General features: G+C 48.5%; 12 protein-coding genes and 1 non-coding gene across 13 annotated transcripts; 5 read left to right on the top strand and 8 right to left on the bottom strand.

The window, feature by feature from the left end:
- Positions 1-1683: 1683 nt before the first annotated feature.
- Positions 1684-1755, bottom strand: V8C40DRAFT_t78. Its single transcript has one exon. It is a non-coding gene; the product is annotated as a tRNA-Gln (tRNA).
- An 827-nt stretch (positions 1756-2582) lies between these two features.
- Positions 2583-4049, top strand: V8C40DRAFT_273970 (ankyrin repeat domain-containing protein; the record flags this gene model as incomplete). Its single annotated transcript, XM_083220556.1, has 2 exons — positions 2583-3023; positions 3549-4049. The coding sequence occupies 2 exons, from the start codon at positions 2583-2585 to the stop codon at positions 4047-4049; spliced, it is 942 nt and encodes a 313-aa protein (XP_083075912.1).
- A 324-nt stretch (positions 4050-4373) lies between these two features.
- On the bottom strand, positions 4374-5080 carry V8C40DRAFT_273969 (uncharacterized protein; the record flags this gene model as incomplete). Its single annotated transcript, XM_083220555.1, has 2 exons — positions 4374-4483; positions 4558-5080. The coding sequence occupies 2 exons, from the start codon at positions 5078-5080 to the stop codon at positions 4374-4376; spliced, it is 633 nt and encodes a 210-aa protein (XP_083075911.1).
- A 675-nt stretch (positions 5081-5755) lies between these two features.
- V8C40DRAFT_240196 (aminotransferase-like domain-containing protein) lies at positions 5756-8123 on the bottom strand. The gene is made up of 3 exons (XM_083214745.1): positions 7467-8123; positions 6264-7399; positions 5756-6203 (listed from the first exon to the last, which is right to left on the bottom strand). The coding sequence occupies exons 1-3, from the start codon at positions 7630-7632 to the stop codon at positions 5937-5939; spliced, it is 1569 nt and encodes a 522-aa protein (XP_083075910.1). The 5' UTR covers positions 7633-8123; the 3' UTR covers positions 5756-5936.
- A 167-nt stretch (positions 8124-8290) lies between these two features.
- V8C40DRAFT_184475 (uncharacterized protein) lies at positions 8291-10844 on the top strand. Its single transcript, XM_083211768.1, has 5 exons — positions 8291-8539; positions 8617-9419; positions 9494-9944; positions 10003-10291; positions 10361-10844. Exons 1-5 carry the CDS (start codon positions 8370-8372, stop codon positions 10733-10735), a joined length of 2088 nt encoding a protein of 695 aa, XP_083075909.1. The 5' UTR covers positions 8291-8369; the 3' UTR covers positions 10736-10844.
- V8C40DRAFT_286222 (alpha-keto acid decarboxylase family protein) lies at positions 10607-12737 on the bottom strand (the record flags this gene model as incomplete). The annotated part of the gene is made up of 1 exon (XM_083222498.1): positions 10607-12737. One exon carries the CDS (start codon positions 12735-12737, stop codon positions 10953-10955), a length of 1785 nt encoding a protein of 594 aa, XP_083075908.1. The 3' UTR covers positions 10607-10952.
- A 1080-nt stretch (positions 12738-13817) lies between these two features.
- V8C40DRAFT_184470 (EthD domain-containing protein) lies at positions 13818-14613 on the bottom strand. Its single transcript, XM_083211767.1, has 3 exons — positions 14311-14613; positions 13911-14183; positions 13818-13845 (listed from the first exon to the last, which is right to left on the bottom strand). Exons 1-2 carry the CDS (start codon positions 14461-14463, stop codon positions 13929-13931), a joined length of 408 nt encoding a protein of 135 aa, XP_083075907.1. The 5' UTR covers positions 14464-14613; the 3' UTR covers positions 13818-13845; positions 13911-13928.
- A 217-nt stretch (positions 14614-14830) lies between these two features.
- Positions 14831-16083, top strand: V8C40DRAFT_240187 (uncharacterized protein). Its single transcript, XM_083214744.1, has one exon. It carries the CDS (start codon positions 15172-15174, stop codon positions 15949-15951), a length of 780 nt encoding a protein of 259 aa, XP_083075906.1. The 5' UTR covers positions 14831-15171; the 3' UTR covers positions 15952-16083.
- V8C40DRAFT_240186 (MFS transporter) lies at positions 16012-18119 on the bottom strand. Its single transcript, XM_083214743.1, has 2 exons — positions 16561-18119; positions 16012-16500 (listed from the first exon to the last, which is right to left on the bottom strand). Exons 1-2 carry the CDS (start codon positions 17955-17957, stop codon positions 16197-16199), a joined length of 1701 nt encoding a protein of 566 aa, XP_083075905.1. The 5' UTR covers positions 17958-18119; the 3' UTR covers positions 16012-16196.
- Positions 18120-18249: 130 nt separating this feature from the next.
- V8C40DRAFT_240184 (quinone oxidoreductase family protein) lies at positions 18250-20019 on the top strand. Its single transcript, XM_083214742.1, has 2 exons — positions 18250-18404; positions 18527-20019. Exon 2 carries the CDS (start codon positions 18537-18539, stop codon positions 19491-19493), a length of 957 nt encoding a protein of 318 aa, XP_083075904.1. The 5' UTR covers positions 18250-18404; positions 18527-18536; the 3' UTR covers positions 19494-20019.
- A 962-nt stretch (positions 20020-20981) lies between these two features.
- V8C40DRAFT_184443 (Ribonuclease/ribotoxin) lies at positions 20982-21878 on the top strand. Its single transcript, XM_083211765.1, has 3 exons — positions 20982-21211; positions 21281-21443; positions 21549-21878. Exons 1-3 carry the CDS (start codon positions 21197-21199, stop codon positions 21767-21769), a joined length of 399 nt encoding a protein of 132 aa, XP_083075903.1. The 5' UTR covers positions 20982-21196; the 3' UTR covers positions 21770-21878.
- On the bottom strand, positions 21774-23512 carry V8C40DRAFT_184447 (zinc-dependent alcohol dehydrogenase family protein). The gene is made up of 7 exons (XM_083211766.1): positions 23153-23512; positions 23032-23098; positions 22877-22971; positions 22719-22809; positions 22307-22655; positions 22058-22237; positions 21774-22002 (listed from the first exon to the last, which is right to left on the bottom strand). The coding sequence occupies exons 1-6, from the start codon at positions 23408-23410 to the stop codon at positions 22063-22065; spliced, it is 1035 nt and encodes a 344-aa protein (XP_083075902.1). The 5' UTR covers positions 23411-23512; the 3' UTR covers positions 21774-22002; positions 22058-22062.
- A 909-nt stretch (positions 23513-24421) lies between these two features.
- V8C40DRAFT_273960 (SDR family oxidoreductase) lies at positions 24422-25367 on the bottom strand (the record flags this gene model as incomplete). The annotated part of the gene is made up of 2 exons (XM_083220554.1): positions 24422-24585; positions 24656-25367. The coding sequence occupies 2 exons, from the start codon at positions 25365-25367 to the stop codon at positions 24422-24424; spliced, it is 876 nt and encodes a 291-aa protein (XP_083075901.1).
- Between the last annotated feature and the right edge of the window lie 373 nt (positions 25368-25740).

Below are 25740 nucleotides of genomic sequence, written 5' to 3'. Positions count from 1 at the left end.
GTCAAGTGGCTGACACTAGCTCGGCAAGGTAATATTAAATGACAGTGCTCAATATGCAGGCGTAGTATTTGCCATGAGGCTGACCATCCAGAGTTGAATATTACGCCCCATCGTCTTGTATTACTATGTGAAATTTCGCTTGATACTTGCTTTGCAGTAGTATTGCGATAATTCCAAGCCATAAAGCCAATCATTCAGCTTGTTTGGACCACCCTTTGCATTGTTGGGTTAAGATGGCGCAAACCTGAGACGTAATCCATCAAAAGCAAACATGCCCAGCCCTTCGGTCTTAGTAATATCTTGCACAACCGCCCAGTAATATTTATGCTCAGCATGCACAAATCTCCCAAGAACGCCATCCAAACGAGCCTTTCAAGAGGCGTCGTGCCTCTGGCTTGGACAGATGAGGATGCACCGCGTCAAGCAGCGACACCCTCCCCGGCAAACGCGTCGCATCTGCCGGCCCCAAGCCAAGCCATCTACGATCTTCGATCCGGCCCGTAATGGCCCCAGATCCAACTATACAAGGTTAGTGGAGACGGTATTCTCGAAACAGAATGCACGACTAACGGGCTGACTCGTAAGCAGGGTCATCTCCATCAGCAACGAAACGCCGCCGAAAGAGGGCCGCCGTGGCTCCTGCACCAAGACTCGGGGGAACGCCCCCTTCGATCAGATCTTGTGGATCTTGCGGCACACCAAGACCTGCGGCTCTAGCCATGCACATATGAACGCGATCGAGATCCGGCAGATAACTCTCAGAGTTCCCGGAAATGGGGACGGCGGGCTGTCGACTTCCGTGAGACAGAGTGTCAGAACACTTCCATGCTAGAAGCATAGGCATCAACGGGTAGCCGGAGCATACGTGCAGTCGGCAGACCAAACGCGTGCTCGAATATGTGCAAAAGTCCGGAGATATTCTGTACGCGCACAGCTGTGCTACACGACAGATTATCACACGGCATCTCGCCCACACGGGCTTATGGCTGATTTTGTCTTTCAGTTCAAATTGGCTTGAATGATGGGCTCTTGATCTCGTTCCATGCTTTCTCCACTTGCTGTTTTCAAATTTAACGACCAGCGTGATATAAAGAAGCCAGAAGTGGCAACAGCAATTGTCTGGTCAGACTTAATTAGCAACGTTCGACCGCAGCGATGGGGGTTTCTTAGACTTGCCGCACATGGTATAGAAGTAACAGACAATGAAGATTGCCCATATTTTGCGCAAAGACGAAGCTTTTACTTCTGAAGCAGTCCAATTAAAGGACAATTGTGAAGGTGTCAAAAGCGTCGGCAATTCTGTTCAATGATCTGAATCTTCTCGTCCGTAGGCTCAGGTCAAGAGGGAATGCTTGGTATCAATTCCATCCAAATTTCGGGGTTTCTACGGCGGAAACAAACAAGCTGTGGTTATACAGACCAATTTTACTTGTTCCTTTGTCACAAATCTTGTATTTTCTTTATGTTAAAAATTAGATGTTTTTAGGTTGGATTTTTTGAGCGCTTCGCGGGTGTTTCTTTAAAGTGTAAGGATTCTGATGAATTCGCTTTGACACCAACACCACGTACATACGTTCATAAAAAACAAAAAGAAAACAAAAGTGTTTTGAACGCGTCTTGTTCCGTAAATAGCATTTTCTCTCAAAGAGATACAAAGAAAAAGCAGTAGATGTGGACAAAAAAAGGTTCCAGAGGGAGTCGAACCCTCGCTGGCGGAATCAGAATCCGCAGTCATAACCGTTAGACCATGGAACCGCTTGTTGAAGTGGTGATCCACTTCCCATGGCATGCCCCCTGCCTTGTTCAATCCATCTAAAAACTTTTTCCACTAGATTGATGAACATTTCAAGAATGCAATTCTCTAAAATAGATTATTCAATTGCGAGTATTTTGTTCCTGTTGCCGTGTATTTTGCATCGGGGCAGGCAAATCCCAGTTTGAAGGGACGTATTGGTGCTCGGGACAAAATTCTGGCCCTGCGCAAACTCGCTGCTTCAAAAGATGATCTCAATGCCACGAAACGTCTATACTGCAACTACTACCCGTATAGACGATCGCTTTTTGTTTCTCAAATTTCGTATTTCGCAGAGACTTTTTGCTGTAGGTTCCATGCATCTTTGTTGACCAAATAACCATTATTCAGTTTTTTCTTTGATCCACTGTCGTGATTGTTTCACCTAGCAGCAACTGTCCAAAGTATTAATAGGATGTCTCCAAAAGCCTTCATACTTTGATATACAAATTTACCAAATATCTGCCGTCCACGAATGGTTCAATCTTTTGTTGACACTGTCCATATTTCTTTAATGGTTTATTGAACCCTCGTGTCTGTGTTCTCAGACGCCGTTCGTATCTTCCTACGTAGTCTCCTTTCATATGGCCTTTGTCAAGACAGCCAGCAAGGAAAAGAACGAGAATGATTGATAATTGCATTTGTATAAATTATGAGACTAAGTCCAGTGTGTGAGGCAGAAGGAAAATGATGCAGATCAACCACATTTCTTCGTCTTCGATCATTCTTCCGACCACAGTCTCTCAAAATGTCATTCCACGATCTACCCATCGAACTCTGCACCAAAATTATGCGGGACTTGGCTTCCCAAGGTAATCTCAAATCTCTATCATCACTTTCTGAAACATGTTGGTCATTGTATCACGCAGGAAATCCCATTCTCTATGAGTGGAATATCGAGCATCAAGAATGTTCTGGATTCAAATGGGCTGTCTCCAACGATCAAGTTAATACACTAAAGAAGTTTCTACAATACGGAGTACCAATCAATTATTCACTTCGTTACCACGAGGCCCAACGTGACGAACTTGTGGCTCCCCTATGGCTAGCGGCAAGGCACGGATCTATCGAGGTTGTGCGTCACTTCTTTACTCTCCCAGACGTTGACTGGAATTGGGCGAGTGAAGACTTTAACGATACGCCATTACACGTTGCGATAGAATCAGGACATACCGACCTAGCTTTACTGCTTCTTTCTCGTCCAGAAGTTCTGGTAAATGCCGAAGATGGAGTAGGATGGACGCCATTTATTTACCAGCGCTGCCGTCAAATCAAATATATTTGTCAAATATATCAATCAATCAATCAAATCATCGAAAAATTCCCAATCAATCAATCAAATCTTCAAGATCAATTATTTGATAGATTTGATACAATTCAAATAACTCTAGGGTATAAGGAAGTATAGTACGATAAGATAAGGTCGGAGTCTAATATCTTATGTAATCAATAAGATAAGATAAGATAAGACAATAGATAAAATAGTAGATAAGATAAGATAACTAAATTTAGAACAGGGGTTTAAACAGGGGTTTAAACAGGGGTCTAAAATTACGAAAAATCGCGAAAAAATCGCGAAAAATCGCGAAAAAAAAGTCGTAAAAATCATCAATTTTTTATCAAATAGATCAAATATTTGATCAATCAATCAAATCAATCAAATCATGCTTCCTTTTTCTATCAATCAATCAAATCCGGGTACCGGATTTGATTTGATTGATTTGACGGCAGCGCTGTTATTTACGCTGTTTCGGAGGGGAATGAAGCATTGGTTAAACATCTGCTCTCCATTAACTCAGTCGACCCAGACCACCGAACACGTACTGGCAAGTCGGCGCTCTTCATTGCAGCGGATTGGGGTCGAAGCACAGACATTGTCAAGCTCCTGCTCGATACCGGAAGAGTTGATGTTAATTTTGTTAGTCTAAAAACTCACGACACGCCGCTAACCGCTGCTAAGCGACCAGACGTCGTTAAGCTTCTTGTTGAGCATCCTGATATCGATGTCAATTTTACACCAACAGGTAATGCCGCGCCTATCACCATTGCGGCGGAGGAGGGCCGTTTGGAGATAGTAAAGATCCTGCTTACACACCCAGATATTGACCCTGACGGATCAGAATACCCTTCAGAAGCGCCCATCCTTCGCGCGGCAGAGGAAGGCCATGAGGAAGTTGTTTCCGTGTTACTTGCTGACGACAGAGTAGGACAGGAAAGTCGGCGATTGTTGGCAAAAAAGTATCCGCAGTTTTTATGAGAGAGATTCAGGATCGTTATATATTGAGGGTAGATTTCATTCTTCGAGTTTGCGCATAGTGTTTGGTAGATCAAAATAATTCGTCTTTAGTCTGCCCGAAGCATGAATCATCGTGATTAAACAAATAACTTTATGACCTTATTCCATCCCAATAATGCAGTCATTCATTGGTACTAATATTTCTTGGTAGAATACAGCAAGTTTCACAATATTATGCATGGCTACTCAAGGTCAGTTACCCAGAGGAAAGCCAGCGGCGTACGGGCTTCCGTAGTACTGCATTAGTGACGGGTAAAAGACACAAGCCATATCAGGTATTTCCACCTACTCGCCCCCAGGTATCAACTTTATGAAGGCACTTATCGAAGAAGAGGCATTCTCAATAGTCCAATATGCATTTGCAATCACCATAGCTTGGATAAAATGATAGGCCACTAAGTTAACAAGTCACGTCAGTCGCTGTCTGCAAGACAACAGGCTCATGTCCTCAAAGCATCAGAAGTTCAACTCACCACTGATGCCAGCGGAAAAGCAAGTGGGAAGTGCGTAGCGGCAACGACAAGCTCCATCCACCTTGCAGCCTCATGGCTACCACCAAGCAAGCCGGCGGCCTGGTGTGCAATCGGCAGTGTCCATTTCGTCCCCCACCAGGCATTTCCTACTTCAGCAATCATCGTGGCCCAGATCGTTGCGCATCCCCAGTATATCACCTGCTCCTGCCACCAGCTTAGTCTGTCGGCCAACTGGGCTCTCCGTCCAGGAGTCTCTGCGTCTTGTTCACGGTTAGTTCCCAGGGGATTCGTTTGGAGAACTAGGCCTGTGACGAGCACCATGCAGCCTTGGACGCCAAACTGGATGTGTGCCGTAAGACCCAGGCGTGGATAAGGAACTAGGGGGACGAGGAAGCCAAAGAGCATGCCACAACCGACAAGGCCGCCACCGTGTCGAATAAGAGAGAGCGGGAGTGTGCTGCGGCGGTAGGAGTCTACTCCAAGACCTGGTGACTGTGTAGTCGGCACTTTGGAGGCCATTGTGAGATGCAAGTAAGGCAAGAGTGATTCAGTCCTCGCTGAGACTATTTACCGGAATGGCACGATAACAGCAAGAGGAGCTGACTTATATAGACAAAGTAGAATGCATCTATTCCCCACCGTATGATTTCATTGCAACCGAAAGTCAAAATGTTAGCGTTACTCTGCCCGAAGCGCATAGTAAAATCAAGGTATGCTTAAGAGGAGGTAGGTAGTATACCAAGTGTCATGGCGGTTATTAGCGGAGAACCGCATTTCGGATAGCCTATTCGGCGGGTGACCAGCCGAACAAGGTGCGCAACCGCAATGCTGCTTAGTTTGTAAGAATTGGTAATGTAATTTTGATGATTTTTAACGACGAAGTCAGCGGATTGACTAAGCGGCGATTGGATTCCTGCTCATGCCTCGACAACTTCCTCAGACGGCACACTTTTAAGCAGCATCTACAGACCATGATGGCTGCCTTCATTCGCGTTAATTGATCATATTATCGTCGACTTCTGGAATAAAGAAACTGTTTGTACGGGTAAATGGCAGTTTAAGTGCCTGACAGCTTCGAAAATGGCCGTTGCGAATGATGGTTCGTGATGTTGAATTTCTGCGGCAGAACAACAGAATGAATGCAGAGCTTACTATCGGTACCATTTCTAGGATACCTGAACAAATAATTAGTGTCATAAGTTGCACGGAAGATGCTGGATTTTATTATCAGAATGGTGAATTTTCTTCAAACTAAATGTAGGATATGCCAAAACTTTTCTTATACAAACTCCAGACGTGAAATTGTTGCTATGCATAGCAGTAACGCTGCCAGTCGGGTGGGGGGCCTCCCTCTTATTGGAACGCCTATTGTTATTCAACTCTTCTCTTTCAGTTCAAACACCTTGTGTATTGCTTCACCAAAGCGCTTGATAGCCTCCTCAATCTTGGGCAGCGGGGCTGCGGCAAAAGTGGTTCGATAGAATACTTCGTTACAGGGCACGTCTTTCGATGAACGGAACCAGGAGCCGCGACCGACCAACGCTCCAGCTGAGATGCTTTCTAGCCAGATTTCCTCTTCAACGAGGTCGGCTGTCTTGTCTTTAGCATTGGGATGCTGTTCCCAGTCTACCTTGAGCCATTGCTGCGTGATAGTGGTCAGTCGCAAGTGTGTGAAGAAAGGCCGGCCGGGGGTTTTACTTACAAACATGCCTGCATTGGCTGGCTCCCAGCTAACAATTTGTCTTGGCAGGTAACGTTCGCAAGCGGACAAAATGAAGTCTCTTCTCATGGTGTACTGTTTGCGCAAGTGCATCAACCACCTTGCGTAGCCTTCATGTCCCCAATGCTCATCTAGGAGTTTGAAAAATACTAACTGGCTCAGACCGGAAGGGCTCTGGGTTGAAACATCGCTGTGGCTCTTGTATCGCTCAATGAGCTGCGCAGGCGCTGTAATCCAGCCCAGACGAGCCCCAGGGCTGACAACTTTGCTAAAAGAATCCATGCGCATGACCCGTCCATCAATATCTAAGCGCAGATATGAAGGGACAAGCCTCTTAAAAAATTCGACAGGTGACTGAATCTCAGACGCAGTAGAGCCGTATTCATCCATCTGCAGGAAGTAATACGGATCATCCTCGAAAATGATCAAGTCATGCTTCTGGGCCACTCTGTAAATTGCCTTGCGGCGTTGGAGGCTTTGAGTGGTGCCGGTAGGGTTTTGGCCAGTCGGGATTACGTATAAAAGCGATGGCTTTCGTGCATTGTTATGTTCCGCAGGATTCCACTTATCAAGTATCTCATCAAGGCTTTCAGGGAGCATGCCCTCGCAATCCATGTCGACTCCGATGAACTTGACTCCCAACGGCATAGCAGTCTCGACCGAGGATGAGTATGTATATTTGTCGGCTAAAATACAGTCACCTGGCTCTGTCAACATTCTCAAGCACATGTCAAACGCCGAGGTGTTGCCAATTGTCATGGAGCATTGCCAGTCAGCGTAAGGTGGATCGTGAACAATTTCTGTGTGCTCTATAATCCATCGCATGAATTGAGCTGATCCATAGCCTGGGCAGTAATTCAAAGCGACGGAGAGATCGTATACGCTGGTCTCGTCGGCTATATCGTGTTTGGTAGCATGCAGTGTCATTTGGGAGGACGTCTTCTCCCTCGTCTCGACATTGTCGAATGAACTTGGTCTCAGGCTAATTCCGTCAATCGGAAAAAAGTCACTGAGAGGAATACCACCCCCCAGTGAGATGGTGTTTGGATTGGAAAGATGCTCCACAGCCTTCTTGAGAGTTGATCCTGTGCGATTCGCCGACTCTGCACTGATGTATGCTACCGAAGAAAGGAGGTCAGTCGACCAAAATGTTGCATAGAAGCAGTTTGCGTTCCGGTAACTTACGATGCCATCGTCTGGCCTGTGGCTTGTGCTTGCTGCTCTTGGTTTTGAATTGTTCGGAGCTGCTTGACGCAGCTACTCCCCGTTGAGCAGCAGGGATTGGTCTTCTCTTTGGATGGAGATTGGGCTCCTGGATCCACTCATCAACTTCTCTAGAGAGACTACCCATCCTGTCAGATGCTGTTTTGAAATTCTGATGATTCTGCTGAATAATGGTTTGGACGATTCATACAGTGATTTGATTTTTCAATGGGAAATCGACAGGTTATAAAGGCTCCAGGGGTATCCGTCTGCGGGACACATGGAGCCACGACCACCACACTCTCCGTCAAGTGCTCCGATATCCAGATTTGATTGGGAGTGTGCGATGACTGGTTCAACGGCCGAAGCCGCAATACAAACAGACTTGATTCGAACCCACCACCAGTTGCTATGACAAACGATATGCTCTTTTTCTCTGTGATGCTGCGTGCTCGGCGTCTTTCTCCGTAGCTTAGCCCAAATTCTGTAGAGGGCGCCAATCGTTTGCAGCGATATCGATCTTGCCTAGCGGGAACATCTTCTCCACTGATGCCGTAAAATATGGAGATTGATAACGAGATGAATTGCCAATCGCGGAGTCCCAGCTAATCAAGAATCGAGAGACGCATACAATGCCTGCAATGAATTGTTTAGTGTATGTCGTCTGGAGAACATCTTGGAGTGCATCAAAGGGCGTCGGCGTATGGTGGGGCTAATCGGAGAAACCGGCGCTCCGGTCCGTCGGAGCGAGACTCTCTCCGTATATGTACATTCGCACTTGTCACTTGTGCTTGTAAACTGTCCGGAGTAAACTCACGAATTACTGGTGATTCTCTCCATCAGTCGACAGTTGCCCCTTTCAAGCTCCATATCAGTCACTGCAAGATGAGCATCCGCCACGCTGCCTGTGAACCTTGTCGACGGGCCAAGTTGGCCTGCGGACACGAGCGGCCCACTTGTGCCCGATGCCGCGGCCGTGATCAGATTGATCTCTGTGTGTATCGAGCTCGCCCATTCCGTAGGAAAAGTCACAGTGATCGTGTCCGAGAGCGAAGGTGAGAATCGATCAGTAATCTCGTGATGATTATGCACATCTTCAGCCGCTGACTTATGCGTTGCTTAACGCGTCCAGTGCAAGGCAATCCGTCCGTGTGGAAGCCCTGACCACTCCGCCCTTGGACACTTCGCCGATTTCAGAGGTTTTGGGTGCTTCTTCAGCTGGGCCTCGTCGGTACCCCAATCCCGGTTACCTTGGCGATGTTAGTCACGCAACCATCTTTAACCAGGTGTCTTCACGTGCCCCTTCGTGGTTGGCCGTCTCTCAGCATGATGAGTCTATGCCGCCGCCAATACCTAGTCCTCCTGCAGACACATTCATCGACCAGGCAACATTTGATAGAGCCAATCATGCATTGAGCCTCTTGGATCAACTGCAAGTCTCTGGGTTGGCATCTCTGATACGATTCTGGCTCAAGAAGGGAGTTAGCCTCGCACTAGCGGAACCTTTCGTCGAGACTTGTGCTGAAGCTGCTGTTGGCTGGAGAGAGTTATCAACTCCTGTCGGAACCAATCCTAACGATATTAACGTTGGAATCGCTCAAAGAGCAAGGGTCTTGCTGGAAAACACCCACAGGCCCATCAGAGTTCACAGACACTCCACCCCCTCAGAGTACCTTTCGCAGATGTCTGGTAGGAATATCCGCTGGGAAAGTCTCGGTATATTCCTTGCTGCTGCGAGCCGAGCTGCTTTGGATACCTCTTCATTTGGTCCACTTTATAACAGCGACGAGGGACGTCGCGGGCTTATCAAAGCTTTGACGTACATTGGAGATTGTTGCTTGGAGACGTGTCTCGCGTTGGACTGCCTGAACGATTTACAACTCGTGTTGCAGTATGAAAATCTAATTGTCCACTCTCAAGTCGACGGTGATCAAAGTAAGCTCTATTCCATGCTTCAATCAATAACAATCAAGCAAATATTTGCACCTGTACTAAAAAATCGCAACTAGGCTACCACTCTTGGAGGCGTATGGGAGATGTTGCAAGCTCGCTATTTGCCTTAGGCTATCACGAAAAAATCGACGAAGACTCTTACGACATTCCCTTGTTTGTCGCTGAATTGCGCAGATCCTGTTTCGCTCGCATCTACGCAGCGGACAAGAGCTTAGCCATCTTTCTAGGGCGGCCCCCGCGAATTATGAAAGAGTTTTGCTATTTCCAGCTTCCTACCAAGTTTGTAAGCGTTTGGGAAGAGCCCGACACCACTGAAAAGAACGGCAGCAGTCCGATGTCGTCCCCCATGATAACGGGTCGAGAGCGAGACGTCGAGGAGCACAACAATGAACAAGTCTTGAACTACACTTCCGATACGTTTTGTTCGGCCTTGTTCGCAGTCATCAAAGAAGAGGTACTGCAGCTCTTTCGCAAGCGCCAGGCTTCTGGCGAAACAGCCATCATAAAGTCAGTCGCCATTGAGACTCCTGTATCAACACTCTTCCCTTACTAAATAGCGTCACAGTGAGCTTCGTCTAAAGATTGACCAACAATGGCAAGACTTGCCTCCTCACTACCGCCTCACCACCAGCCTTAAAGACTGCCCTCTTGGGCCATTTGCAAGAGATTTCCTGGCTGGAGCTCGGTTAGAGTATCTCCATACCCACTTTCTCCTGGGATTCCTATCCCAACGCAAAGTAGCCGAACCCGATGAAGCCCTTTTGAGAACCTCGAGCGAAATGCTATCTATTGTAGTGGAAACAATCATTCTTCGAGATCGAATGGCAAACTCGGGAACCTGTCTTATCTGGAAGGTAAGAAACACATCACGCAATGCTGTAAAATTTACCCAGCTGTCCTAACTAAAGCAAATGGTTGTATAGGTCGCTCAATACGGACTACCAGCAGCCGGAATCATCTCCCTTGCCCTTCTCAACTCTACAGCTCCCGACTACCGCCAATTCTCCCGTTCCAAGATGATCCAAGCCCTCAGCGTTCTCGTTGCCGAGATTACCATTGGAGCGTGGATCCAGCCTGGTGAACCAAATTTTGCGCTCTTCTCGCAGGCGACGAGGACCATTCAAAGCTTGCTCGACTCGCTCACCGCTCTTAAAGCGGCCTCAGGGGCCAGTGACTCGCAGCAGCTATTGAATTCCGAAGTTGCCGATAACTGGGATCCTTACATCAATTCGCAGTCTTGGGAACTTGAAATGGACTTTTGGGCCAGTTTGGCTGAACATCCTACGTTAGTTAATTGATTACTGTTTCTTCATGTAAAAAAAAAATTGTACAAAGCAATGAGAAAAGTATCACTCAAACTTTTTTTATCAGGAGTTGTTTTATCTTATTTGTATACAGAGCAAGGAGCTAGCGTCATTATCTTCTGATGAACAACAAACTTAGAAATCTTACAATTGAATACCTAATACAAAGCTACATGGCCTAATCAAAAACCTCTTTCCTTCTTCCATTCATCTACGAGCCGTTAGTCTTGTTTCTGTTGGCAACATGGGCAGCGAGCTTCCTAAGCGGAGCTGGGGCGTCTGCAAGGTCCATGAACACCTCAATCACAGTCAAGCCTTTACCCGCCTGGACATCCTTTCGTCCCAAAACACTCCGCAGCTCTCCCCAATTCTTGGCCTTCTCTGCTACCACGGGATACTTGGGATCATCCAGCGGTGCTCCAAAGTAATTTGGAGCCTCGGTGTTTCTCCACGGCTGGATATCGTTGTAGTGTTCGTTGGGGCCGTGGATGACTCGCTCGACAGTGTAGCCATCGTTGTTGATGACGAAGATTGTAGCGTCAAGCCGACTCCTGATGATGTCACTAATGCCCTGAGCGGACATTTGAAGACTTCCGTCTCCTATAAAGAGCATAGAACGGCCAGATGAGCGAGCAGCCTCCTTGCTACCCTCCTTGCGCTGCTCTCGCCGAGCCAGAGAGCTTCCTTGTAATGCAGGGAGAGTATAGCCAATGGAAAGCCAGAGGGCCGAGTTTATAAGGGTGGTATTATCTGGAAACACACAAGTGTTGGCGCCCGCAAAGGATGTGCCCGCTTCCGTGATAAGAAGGTCTCCAGGTTGGAAAAACTCAGACATTCGAAGCCAGAAAGTGTCTTGAACGATAGCCGCATCGTCGGCAGTGGGCTTGAGATTTTTCAATAAGAGGGGTGAGAAAGAAGGCCCATGAGTGAATGGCTGAGGAGCGGGTAGCTTTGTAGCATGGGCACGCTTCACCAGCTTCTTCATAAATGACTTGATAGAGATGGCGCGGCCGTCGGAGTCAACTTCGTTACCAAACTTGATGGAGTGTGCGTTCAAAGCAATCGTAACATCCGCCTTAGGCACGGCTGTGAAGCCAAAAGAATTAACATCCGAATGCAAAGGTCCAAAATTGAGAACTAGATCCGCATCATCAACTTGCTCTTTGATGACGGCATCTCCAGCGGCTCCGACGTAGCCACCGTGATAGTTGGGCAGACTTTCGTTGACGATGCCTTTTCCGAACGGTGTGGAAAGCGTAGGAAAACCTGTCAATCGTACAAATTCGTTCACCTCTTCGGTGATACGGAAGCGAGAGGTCAGCCCGTCCATGAGAATCAATGGCTTTGTAGAAGTTTGAATCTTCTCCATGACCTTGTCCACTACCTTATTCTCATACGCCTCATCGTATCCAGGGATTGAAAGATCAATAGGTGTGACAGGAGGCGGCACTTGAGCCTTGACCATGTTGGTTGGAAGCTCGATATACACTGGTTGGCTGTTCAAGACACATGCCTTGAGAGTTGCATCAATCAGAGCTGGTGCTGTATCTGCGTCTATCAGATTCGCTTGGGCCACAGTCACCCACTTGCTCATTTCTGGGCAGGCTCTGTAATTGCCAGTGCCCAGAGTGTGATGCAACAAAGCACCAGCTTTCTGAGCTGCAAGTGGGGCAGTTCCAACAATGTGCACGACAGGAGACCTTTCTGCATATGCGCCTCCAATGGCATTTATGGCAGAGAGCTCGCCGACACCAAAAGAAGTGATGATAGCTCCTATCCCTTTGATTCTTCCATAGCCGTCAGCAGCGTAGCCTGCGTTGAGCTCGTTTGCATTTCCGGCCCAGTGAAGACCCAGGGGCTTGATATAGTCAAGAAATGTAAGATTGTAGTCTCCAGGAACTCCGTGGATAGATCCAAGACCAAGCTGGATCAACCTTTTCAAAAGGTACTCTGCAAGGTCAATCTTCCCCTGGTCTTCCAAGCCTGGGTTCGCCATGATACCGAGCTGATCGTCGTTGAGGGTTTACCAGAGGTTGATGAAGTAGATATCGTTTTAGTATTGATAAGAGGAAGAGAGGTATTTCAGAATTATAGAGAGCCAAGCTCGAAAACTTAGGATGGAGTTGCGCTTTACGTCGTGGCGTAGGAACTTGAAACCCAGCAACTGTCTTTGAGTGGAACACCGGTTGGCAGCACTGCTATTTATTTTTTCCTCCCAATCTCACGTCATAAACTGATTCAAACAATTCAACTCATTTCCAAACGTCGTTTAAAGCTTTAATTATACTCCAACTACCTGCTTCTCCTCACAGCCGAACGGTTATTCGGGTCAGCCTTACTCCACACTAGACCGAGCGCGACACCACAAGACCGATCACTCCGACCCTAATTGATGGCCTGAAAGCCCAAAGTTTGGAGCCGCGTGCTGATTCTGGCGTCCAAACATCTTACACAGAGCGTTTCTGATTGGAAATCGGTCCATTCCCACGCCCTATTCCCGTGGGGAGCGGTTTAGGATATTGATGGGTCTCCTCGGCTGAGGCGAGGGGTGAGAAATGACCGAAGTGGCACATTCGCAATCAAGATTGCAACTGGCAACCAAGATATGTCCTAAGTAAGATTACGTTGGTTCCGATCAGTATCACAAACTGAAATTGATTTGGAATACTAATTAATACTCAAGATGATTCATTAAATATGTCAACATGCGCCCTATGCCTATCGCCTCCACACAACGCCGTGAGATGGTCGTTCGTTCTCCGACACGATATTTACAAAACAACATCCACTTCATCGTAGCGAGAATCAGCTTCGCGTTCAGACAGCTTGTTGGATAAGGACATCCACAACACGCCGTGGACGCAAGTTGCTAACAATGACTTTGTGCAACAAAACAGGGCTGAACGGCCATGTAAACCGAGAGGCTCACATCATGCAGATCATGACCACACCACCAAGGGCGATCGGAAATGGCATACAAATTAACTGTTGATGAGATCTATTCTATAAGCACTTGCGGAGTTTTACGTGCCTCCGGGCATTCATAAGTACAGAGTTTCTCCAAGTCTTTAGCCAACTCCAATCTCGCAACCCCAACCCCGCTACTAACTACGACATTAGGCTGATGTATGACATTACTCGAAAGGTAAAATTCCTTGTTTTGACATACCTATTCAGAGCTTCAACATCAATTCGGCACTGAATCCCGTCCGTTGGCCAACACCACGAATTCGTTGCTTACGGCGAATTGCGATTTTGACCTATCAGTGAATGTAGCCTCGTCGGGAGCCAGCTTTGCCGCATATTCTGGGTCCACAAACGATTCAACAAGCGATTTCATGTCGGGAAAGATGAACGTTGTGACAGCGTCACAGCTGATGAAAGTGGCATTCTCTCCGAAAGCAGCTCGAGCGGCCACCTTCTCCGCCTCGGTGTTGAAGTGCTACCGACGGTCAGTTTTTGCCTCGACAAGAGTCCGGCATTTGATCTCAATCTGAGAAATAAGAGCTTAAGAGTCTCGGACTTGCTCCGTTAAACTGGCAAAAAGAATTAAAGAAAACAAGACGTACAACAGAGTAATCGAGAGCGCCGTGTCGTTTGCAGACTTCGATAGCCATTGGAGCGTGGACGTCGGTATAGTGCTTCCGAAACTCTTCGTCACTGAGTCCCTCCTTCTTGGTGACTAAAAACGTAGCCTTTACGTGTCGAAATGTGCCCGCCATGGTGAATTCGAAGCTTTGCCAGCACAATAAAGCAAGATGTTGAGTTGATTCAGAACTATGGACTCAGATGCTTTGTTCGGCTTTGCCCTTTATTTATACACATCGCTGCCAGTGATTCTTTTTTGATCTCCATACTGCTCAGCAGGTTTCATGGGCAATACACTAGCCCAAGCTGTCTAGACTACCGAGGTGCTCTCTATAAATACTGCATATATCGCCATCGATTTGACAGAGCTCATTCTCATTACAACCCCATTTCTCGACTCCGTCCCCGCCAAAGCCGGCAGACAATCGAATCCTCAACTTCTTGGCTCCCGAATCTGCGGACCTGGCTAGCCTCCAAACGGCTAGAGTACCGAGCTATGACAGACGGATGCTCTTCGGTATAGCGTCAGGAGATGGAGTTCACAGGGCTAGACAAATCCATCTCATGCTCCGTAATCCTAGGCTACAGCGGCTTCTGCTCCGTTTTTGCTAGGCAGGCTCAGCTGCATGTAGCCGGATCGTGAGACGATACGAAATTTCTTCAATACGAGATGGAAATCTCACGTTCCAAGTCCTTCACATAAGAAACTCCCACACGCTCGTTTTGCAACCATTCTCACCAAATCCGGGATCGGGATAACAGGTTGCTCATCAGCCCCAGCTCCGTCCCTGCCACTCGTTTTCCCTCTTGTAACCCGGGATCCTTCGTTACCCACAGCCGCAATGGCCTCCATCGCCAAGACTCTGGCCGTCCTCGCTTTCGGCCTTGGCCTCCGTGTCTCCGCCGCCGGCTCCCGTGGTGGAAGCCTCGATTTCTTCTCCGACGACAAGTGCCAGCATCGCATCCAGGCCGAGACGGCGCCGATTGCCCTCGACGTCTGCATGCCGGCGTCGCCCCTCGGCGAGCTGTCGAGGAGCTTCCGCGTCGACGAGAAGCCGTACTGTCTCGACGGCAGCAGACCGTCGCTGCTCTTCTTCCAGGATTGCGCATGTACAGATGGCATTGCAAACTACATCCCCAACGCAAATTACGGCGACTACGGCAACGGCTCGTGCCAGGCCATGTGGGGTGGTGAATACCTCATGTTTGCGCTGTCCTGTGGCGAGTTCAAAGCTCCCGTGCGCTCTGTAATTTCCTTTGCCGCGACGTTTCCTTCATCAGCCACCACCACAAAGCCTCTCGGCTGCCCTCCTCTCACTAGCGACGCTTCAGCAACGGCTCCTTCTTCTGATGCTTCCAATACTGCTTCTGGGAGTGCCCAAGCAATTCCGACGTTGGGCTCTAGCTCCTCTAGCTCCCCCTCGCAGCAAGGCGCCGCCAACGACTCGTCTCCCTCTTCGTCGACTGGGACAAGAACAAGAGTCGTTCAGCCGACAGGCACAAGCTCTCAGGCGGCTGCGACGACGACATCGGCCGCAATGGGACGATATTATCAGATGGGAATCATGTACTGGGTCGGGTATGCCGGAATCTTTGGTGTTGTATCATTTCTGACTCTGTAATTTCGGAGTCGTCACGGATAATGCTGAGACGCGGAAGTGAATTATGATTGTATCAATTATGCTATATGCTATATGCTAGTAATGTCTATTCGTACTCCTAACCAAGATGCATGATGCATGATGCATGCCTGCTTGCCTGTTTCTATAAGTTCCGTTTTCCTGTAATCATTAAGTGCCAGTCTATATTTGTTTCCCCCCGTAGTAAGCAAGGGCATCATTATGCATTATAGTCGTATGTTGAGATTTCATTTCTCTCCCTGGCGACGTTCTCGAACATGCCTCCTATTCTCGTCGATGATAAACAGCGTGGCAACCACCACGCCAAGTCCGCTAAGGCCAATGCCAACGTAAAATGCGCTTCTACAGCCCCTCAGAAGCTCCTCCTGTGTAGTTCCGGGGCTGATCTGTGATTGTACCGTGCCTGCGATGCCGAGGCCAATGGAAATAGAGTAGTTGATGACGGTGTTGACGAGAGAAGCGGCAAGACCTTGATGTTCTTTCGGTAGAGCCTCGCTCAGGATAATCGTGGCGGCAGGAAACGACATATCCCTATTTCATCATGGTTAGCAAGGTGAAAGTATATATATGCAAGAAGATATAAAAGCTTACATTCCCCAAGGCATGACAAGGATGGAAACAAATGTCTGAGCCCAGTATATTTGATGAGCAGGCATTGTTGCTACCAAAATCCCACCAACGGTAAACGCCGTCATCGCCATACCCATGACCATGCTGGGTCTTACTTTTCCGAGGATGAGGCCAGTCGTAAAAGCTGCGCACGCTCCAGAGACGGCCGCCGTGCTGAACTGCGCACTGGACACGAGAGGACTTTGGCCTCTTATCAGCTCCATGATTTGCCAAAGATAGAGCAACCAGATGCCAAAGCTGGACCATCCGGCGGCGATGCAAGCCAATACGAATCCCAGATGGCCGCTGAACAGCTTTGTCGGCAACAGTGGGAATGTCGCATGGACCTCGATCCATGCAAATACCCCCAAAAAGAGGAACCCGACGATGAGGAGCACATAGACATACGGAGTATGCCATCCAACGACAGGAGCTTGGTTCCAGGCAAAGTTGATTAGGACGAGTCCAGTGATACCAGCAGCAGCGCCGGGAACGTCGATGAGCTCCCATAGTCGTGCCTGGGATCGAGCATTTGCGGCACCAGGGGTCTTTGGGATAATCAGGACACCGGCAACTGCGACGAGAGCGCAGACCATGGCCATGACAAAGTACGCCCAGGGCCACCAAACAAATTCAGCAAAGATTGACGAAAAGACGGCGCCGACGGTGAATCCTCCCGGGGCTGTGGCACCAAACATGCTGAAAATCATCGCCTTTCTCCTGCCCGGTGGATATGTGCGGCCGATGATGGCCACTGCCGAAGGCACGGCGAATGCAGGGCCCATGCCCTGGAAAGCTCTGCAGACATCGAAGAAGATGATGGAGGAAGACCAGACGCTGACGCCAGCCAACAGACTCCAGAGGGCATACCAGGAGAAGCCAATGACAAAGATGATCTTGTGTCCGAATAGATCACCGAGTCGACCTGCAATCAGGATAAAAGTGCCCACAGTAAGACTGTAGGCCGCAGGCATCCAGCTAAGTTGCCCTGCATCTTGCGTGCCAAAGGTGTTGCCAATGATGTGTAACGGGGCAATGCACTGGCCCAACCCGGCCTGAGCTAGCAGCTGGGCGAGGCATAGCGTGAAGATCAAGGGGATCTCGACAAGCAATGACTGAGGAGGCGGTATATGGCTAGGGGTAAGCTGGAGTGTAAGATGGTCGTCTGCAGGTCGTTGTGAGTTTGATGCCACTGTCTCTATGTCGGGCTCGCCGTTTTCCTCTTCGTCACGCTCTCTTTCTGTGAAAGATCCATCGTCTTCGAGATCTGGTTCTTGGCGATCCGCGTATTCTTTTTCTCCGTCATCGGTGACTAAGACACCATAGTTGTCACTTGAGTGTCGCGTTTCGGAAGCCATTCCGACGTTATTGTCTGACATTAAAACTTGACTGCAACGGAATGTGACCAATTCGGAACAATTGTCTTAATGTCAAATCGAACATTGCAACCCAAATTTTTTTTTTTTCTCAGTTCGAACGTATTTCAAGGGGTCCATATATGTTGATGAGAAATAGCTGACCAAACATGGATCCATTCTCAGTCAGGACGATTCGGCCTCCCACCAGATCTCTTCCGCAATAGCCGCAATCCGCACCACCCGCAGCAGCCGCATCTGCCGCAGGACCGCACCGCCCGCTGCAGACTCGGGGACATGACGGCTTCACCGTGTTGTCTTGGTCGAAATGTGGCTTGCCATTAGATCAAACTTCGGCTTTCCATAGTCTTTGAGACAATTTTACGCGGGTATCGGGAATGATGATGGTCAACGGTTAAATATAAAGGGCCGGTGTTCTCAAGTGACGATGCAGTCATAACGAATTGTAAACTAACAAACAGTAAGCTCAGTCAGCATATAAGTTTATTACACTCCGCCCAGTGAAAAGTCGAAAACAAACTTGCAACAGAGCAGGGGGAAAACGAAAGAAACACGAAAATGCCATCACGTACCTCAGCCACAATGAAAGCTCTTCAGCTACTTCGCCAGACCGCCAGCGAAGCCCCTCGTCTCGTCTTCACTGAGGTACCAAAGCCGGTGCTCATACCAAACCACGTCCTGGTCAAGGTCCACGCTTCAGCAATCCACCCCAGCGATGTTGGTAATGCCTTGGGTCAGTTTTCATACACGCAATACCCTCGTGTTGCTGGGAGAGACTATGCGGGAGTCATCGAAGAAGGTCCTCAAGAACTGGTTGGACAAGAGGTATATGGCACCAGCGGGCGCGAGTACGCCTTTACCAAGGACGGCTTCCAGGCGGAATACTGCCTCGTCCACGAAGATGAGATTGCCCTGAAGCCGAAGAGCATATCGTTTGTCGAGGCGGCCACGCTTGGCGTTCCATTCACGACAGCCTCGCAAATGGTCGAGAGGGCAGCCATCACAGAATCCGACACTGTCCTCGTCATAGGGGCCAAGGGCGCCGTTGGATCATCTGCAGTTCAGCTCATCCAAAATATTGGCGCGCGGATCATCAAGGGCACTCGCGATGCTGACGGCCATGTGAACACCGACGAAGACCCAGAACTGAACACTTTGGACGTCCTGACAGAGGGCAAGGGAGTCGACGTCATTCTCGACACCGTGGGATCTCCTACTCTGATGCTTAATGGCCTTAAGAAACTCGCCAAAAATGGCCGCCTTGCTTTCATTTCTGCTCCCAAGGTGGGCGCTCGAGACATCAGCTTCGACATGCGTGACTTTTATCGCGCTGATTTGAGCCTTTTGGGCTGCAACTCGCTAAACCCATCAGCGAAGGACATGGCACGGCGAATGAGTTCCATGGCGAAGCTTTTCGAGTCTGGGAAGTTGAAATCCGGGAGCAAATGGACACCAGTGCCCATTGATCAAGCCGTAGAGGCGTATGGCAAGTTGATGAAGAGGACGACGCAGGAAAAGTTTGTCGTTGTCATGGAGTAAAGGGAGATGATCAAGTCATGATTACGGGAAGACGACTTATGATTACGAAGCATAAATTTCTCTGACCATTGGCACTAAGGTAAATGAGATATTGGTTAGGAAGCGAGTTCTGGAACAGTGTTGCCTTCTAGCATTAGGACAATAAGACGCATCCATAAGTCTCCGAAGGTATTTGGTAATAGCATAGAGAGACAGGAAAGCCGCAATACAGGTGTAGAGAATACGATGATGTTCAATACTATTTTCTCTCCTTCCAAGAATTAATCCATCGTCACGAAGGGGATTTTGTGTGTTGATTAGGTACTCTTCGCTTCGCTTTATTTTAACGTTTTCAAGACAAGTTCTTACTTTTTAGCAGAACTTTTGCGTATGCATCACGCCACGCTCAGAGCAAAACAAATAGCAGGGGTGTAAATCTGCCTAAGCACAATGCAGCTTAAAACTGGTTTGGGAAACCGAGGAAAATATTTAGCACAAAAAGAGGGCAACGTCCGTATATATGTAATAATCACATGCTCTTTTTATGTCTAAATTTCGCGTAGATTTGATTGTAAAATTTCCTATCTCTGGCATATTTGCTCCCCAGCCCTCCTAACGCCCGCAAGAGCTTAGTAAGAATCGATATGCCAGCTCCGCATTAATGCTCCGTAGGCAATTCCAGATATATGACGATCGCTAACCTCCAATCAACATGCTGGCGGCAATCCTATCTCAGACAAGTAAGGCGTTCGCCCAAAGCCCACACAGCTCGACAATGGTACGCAATCCCGGAAAAAGGGCCAGATTACCTTCTTGTTATGGTTATTGTCCGGTAGCGGCAGACTAGCATTAGACAGCCATCAACCGGCAATGGCACCCAATGATAACAACTGATTGATCCCATGGCCTTCCCGATATGAAACAGCTGAGAACGAGAGGCCTTTTCAAAGCACACCCTCTACTCGATTATTTCTCCCATTGGGCCGGTCTTTTGCACTTTTTGAATCAAAATAAAGAACTTCTGCTACATGGACGGGGAGCTCCGTTGGTGTTGCCGGCAAATACCGACTGATAAATCCAAGCGATCGTCGCTTCGCGCGCAGTCTTGAGCCCCTCAGTCACGGCGGCAAGCCAAATAAAATGGAACCCGCGATGCCGGAATTCCGTCCACAGACCGCGCTTCCCGCTTAACCGGCATCGAAACCGCCTCGGTCTCCCAATCAGGGCACCGAGCTTAATAAAGAAGGTCCTGGATCTCGACGGACGTTTGTTCCTAAGCTGGGTGATGGCCATTAATGTCTTCACGTGGAGGAGATGCGATGGACAGGTAAAACGTGGCGATGAGGCCACGAGGGCCAGTGGACGAGCATGATTGTGTCAAGAGGGTTGCTGAACGATGGATGTGGAGGATGCTAGTAGAATGAGATACTGGTCCAGGATGGCTGCGGAGGATCGTCTTTTAGGACGAGGGGCCGTGGAGGAGATTGCGGGAGACGGCAGTTTGGGACCTTTGGGACCTGCCAAACAAGGGAGGTCGGGATCTGGATCTGGAGGATGTTATTGTTGATGCTGCTAGCGATAACAGCTACAGAGTAGATGAACGGACATATAAAGGTCAAAGATCGTCCGTGTGGTCTGTGGCATCGTGGTCCGTCATCCCAGTACAGCCCAACCAGTCCCTCGTCTTCAACTTCCCCTCCGTCTTCACACTCTCACCCTTCAAAATGGTCAGCTTCAAGGTATGTCATGGCTTAGTTCTGGAATCTCTCGATAATCCACAGATCGTTGCTAAAGCGTGATGAACGCAGGTTGTCGCCGCCGTTGTCGGCCTCGTTTCCAGCGCCTCCGCTGCTGCTATCGAAAGCCGCGCTTCTTGTGTTTACACTTGCGGTTCCACCTGCTACTGGCAGTCTGATATCGACGATGCCCTCTCAGCCGGATACAGCCACTACAAGTCCGGTAGCACCATTGGTGAGTTCCACTTCGATGTTGAGGCTGCTTTGATTGTATTTTTGGCGGGGTTTCCTGTTGAGTGGATCTGGGTGTATTGACCAAAATCGCTGACATCGGACATAGGCTCGGACGACTACCCTCACCAGTACAACGACTATGAGGGTTTCAGCTTCCCTACCGCTTCTCCTTGGTACGAGTTCCCTATTCTGAACACCTTCAAGGTGTACACCGGTGGAAGCCCCGGTGCCGACCGTGTCATTTTCGACTCCAAGGGCAACTTCGACTCCGTCATCACCCACACCGGTGCTAGCGGCGACGACTTTGTTGCCTGCAAGAAGGACTAAGGGAAAAGTTGTATGGGATTAAGTTGCGTTGGAAGCCAAAAGGGAAAGGCAAAGGGGAGAAAACAATACCAAAATGATGATTCATGATACTTCACCTTTGTGTGCTGGCAATACTGTACATTAGAATTGCACAGTCACAATATGTATGTACTGCATTTTAGCAAGCCCGTCTTGTTGGTGCTTTATTTATAAATTCTACTTTTATCTAGGACCTAATCTTGGTCCTGGAAGATCTTGTTATTTTTGTCAGCACTTCATCCTAGTCAACATGTGGACAGGTTTTCATGCCTGTGCTAAAACTCAATGACAATCTTCCCCACCGCGCCACCCTTTCGCATGTAATCGAAGGCCTCCAATGCCTTGTCGAAGCTAAAAACTCGGTCGATGCACGAGTCGAGTTTAAAGTGTGGTTGCCTGAGAAAATTCATCAAGTCTTCCAAATCGCCTTTTGACCCGACTTGGATTCCGCTGTACAAGACGGGGCAGTATTAGTATCCTGTAAGTTTAGCAAAGAATTGATTACCAATTTGAACTTACACAATGCTACACTTTTTCATGATGAGCAGTTGTACCAGGCGAAACAAATCGCCTTTGCCGTCTCCCGACAGGAAGCCAACTTGAGAGATCTGACCCTCTCGTCGTATTGACTGTACACTCTGGAGTAGAGTGTCAGCCCCTCCTTGCTCGATGACGATGTCGACCCCAAGGCCTCCGGTAAGCTTCAACACCTCTTCATCCCAGTTGGGATTCTGCTTGTAGTTGATGACATGAGTAGCACCGAGCTTTTTCGCCCGTTCCAGCTTCGTATCAGACGAAGAGGTAGCAATCACGGTAGCGCCAGCCTTGGCGGCCAGGCTCAGTGCCATAATGCTCACCCCTCCAGTACCTACAGCCCATATTAGCAATCTATGGAGCATTTCATATAAGTGTGTATACAAAACGAACTTACCTTGAACAAGCACAGTCTTTCCCCACAAGTTGTTGGTTCTCATGTTCAGGGCTGACCAAGCAGTGACACCAGAGCAGGGCACGATACTAGCCTAAGAAACGTCAGTCCTCTCCCAACTATCATAGGAACTATACTCCGTAGAGCAACACGGAACCAACCTCGGCCCATGTCAAGTTGTCGGGGATTTTCACAAGCTCAACCTCTGCAAACACCACATACGTAGCCAAGGTGCCATCCATACCTTGGCCAGGAGCTATCGTATTGCCGTCAGCATTGGCTATTGTAGAAGAAAACAGCTGCTAGTATTTCTCACCCCGTGCCGTCAATTCACGCCCAGTAATGTTGTCCAAATTATGGATGGCGGCAACTCTACTACCGACCTAAGAGACAGTGAGTAACCATCATTATTCAGGTACTTATTTGAGGTCCCTCACCTCAAACAGAGTCACTTTAACGCCGACCCAAACAACCTCGCCTGCGACGTCGGCGGCCATAATAACGTTGGATGGAACCGGCCAAGGAAAGTTATCGTCCAGCATAGCTAGATCCTTGTAGTTTAATGAAACGGCGCGAACTCGAATCAGTACGTCGGATGAGCCTCGGGATGGAATAGCTTCGTCAACGAATTCGGCCACGTGAGGGCCGCGCCTGCGAAGAGCTCTCCGGGTGTGTGGGACATTCTGGTCGGCCATGGCGAATTCTTGAAGGGAATGAGAAAGTATGTCGGTGAAGATTCAGTTCTGAATTTGGTAAATGTCACGATTACTTAGGGTGTTGTCAAGTGTTGAAGTGAGTAGAGCGATTATATATGCGACTTATGCATACCTGTAGACCAATCGCAGTTATCGAAGCTGCCATGATTTATCATCATTTGCTTACATTTACCGGAAATGGATTGACAACCCATCCTATGTTGAATCTAAACAAACTCGAGACGGCACTTGCTTCGAGTACATACAAAGTGGATTGTGGCCCTGATTCGTTAGCAGGTGTTGGTGCATGGTTCATGTTGTCTGCGCTTCTGCAGCGGAGTTCCAGGACGGTGGTGGGTTTTAGTTCCGCAACCTCGTTTGGAAACAACGGAGGAAATAGGATTATTAATGACTGATATATCTTTCGGAAAAGATCATTTCCTCCAAATGCTGTCTTGGGTTAATTTGTCGCAGCCATGGATGCACGGAATTGGAATAGAATCGTGAGAGAAGACCCGATCCTTGAGACTCGGCGGTGGCGTCGTTACTGCGTTCTTTAGCGCCATCCACAGCAACTCCGCAAGCCCTGAAGGGCTGATTAGTGGCGGTAAAAGTGACAGGGGTGCGGCCGCTCCCCTGCAGGTCGGATCTCGAATCAAGGCGCTGGAAATGATGGTTGATGGCCTGCATAGAGTAATTGCAGAAATCATCGTGGCGAGTGAGGGTTTTCTTTTGGTGAAAGGAAGATACCTTAGTACTTTAGGTAGTCCCGACATTTTCCAAGATACAGATGTCGCATTACCTAAGCGAGACTCAGGTACCTGTTCAACTGTTCTACCAGTGCACCGGGACCTACACGTAGCAAAGGGTGACGAGAATTACTGCCGAAAGTTAAAAGTGAGATGCCCAATTATGATACGACTTTGCATATATCAAAGATCTAATCTAATCTATCAAGATACATCTCCTCCCTTCAACCTCAACATGTACAATACATCTGAATCAATTCTCCTACGGCCAGCCAAGAAGACCAAATGTCAGCTGCGGAGCGCCTTCAAATGTCTTAACAATTTCCTTGAGCTCCTCCACGTCCCAGTTTGCCCACAAAAATTTGCCTCGCAGGCTCTCCGATTCTGCACTAGCACACCAAACGGCAAAAGCGCCAGGCAGGAAAGCTGATTTGATACTCCAGTCAGTTGAAACAGTTTCATGGAATGTCCACTTGTCGAGGGCGTGGGTACTTACGAGAATCCATGGTAGGCCTTGGAATGCCAGTATCAAACGACTTCTGCGACATACTGCTCTGCACCACGCCGGGGTGGAACTGCAGCACCCTCAAGTCGGGATTCTCGAAATGCAGATAATCGAAAATCTTGACGCCCGCCAACTTGGAGCCGTGATAGCTACTAGACCCGGGAACAAAGGGAAATTGGGCAACTGAAGACGTGACGTTGATGACAGTTGCATTCTTCTCAGCCAGAGGCACAAACGCTCGGACGAGGTTGAACTGTCCCCTGACGTTGATCTCGAATCCAGACCACCACAGAGATGATTCGGTTCCCAGCAGCGTTCCCGGATCAGGCAGAACCGCAGCGTTAGCAACAAGAATGTCAAGCTTCTTGCCCGCAACAGATGCAAACTTGCTGAGAGCAGCGGTTACAGATGCCTCGTCAGCAACGTCAGCCGTGATGATGTGGACAGTGGTCTCGGGATATTTTGAGTCGATAGCTTGCTTGCTCTTGAGCAGAGTTGCCTCGGTACGTCCCAAAAGGGCGATGCTTGAAGCGCCAGACTGGGCGAAAGTCAGAGCAATGGCCGCTCCAATCTCTCCTCCTCCACCAGTGATGACAACATTCTTCCCCTTGGTCGAGAGCTCAGGACGAGTAGGGGAGATTGCCTCATAGGGCTCGTGGTGAAACTTTTTGGTATAAGTGGGAACGTTGACGAACTCGGGCATCTTGATCGTCTGTTACTGGGTAGCACTATGAAGGTCTCTCGATCTGGAGGCTGATTGTGGTAACAAGATGTAGAAAATGGAAAATTGGTCTGTTTCTTCTATACTCCCTGATCCAACATGAGCTGGTAAGGCATCATTATATACTTGAATGAGCCGCAGCACAGCTCAACAAACCTCTGGTCACATATTGTACCATCGTCCATGAGGCGGATTAGAAATCATGGCATTGCAATCGCGCCGCTCTTCAAGATGCTAGATTGATTATCAATACCATTCTTCAACGCCCAGTATCGTCCGAGGCAAGAATAGAATGGACCTGTACCTGTCCATCAACACCGTTTAGACCGGGCTGCAGACATAAATGGATGCCACA

The sequence above is a fragment of the Trichoderma camerunense genome, assembly GCF_050948025.1.
Source record: "Trichoderma camerunense strain CBS 138272 chromosome Unknown V8C40scaffold_5, whole genome shotgun sequence".
Classification (NCBI taxonomy): Eukaryota; Fungi; Ascomycota; class Sordariomycetes; order Hypocreales; family Hypocreaceae; genus Trichoderma; species Trichoderma camerunense.
The sequence above is the reverse complement of the archived record's forward strand: the minus strand, read 5'-3'. Positions and strand labels throughout refer to the sequence as shown.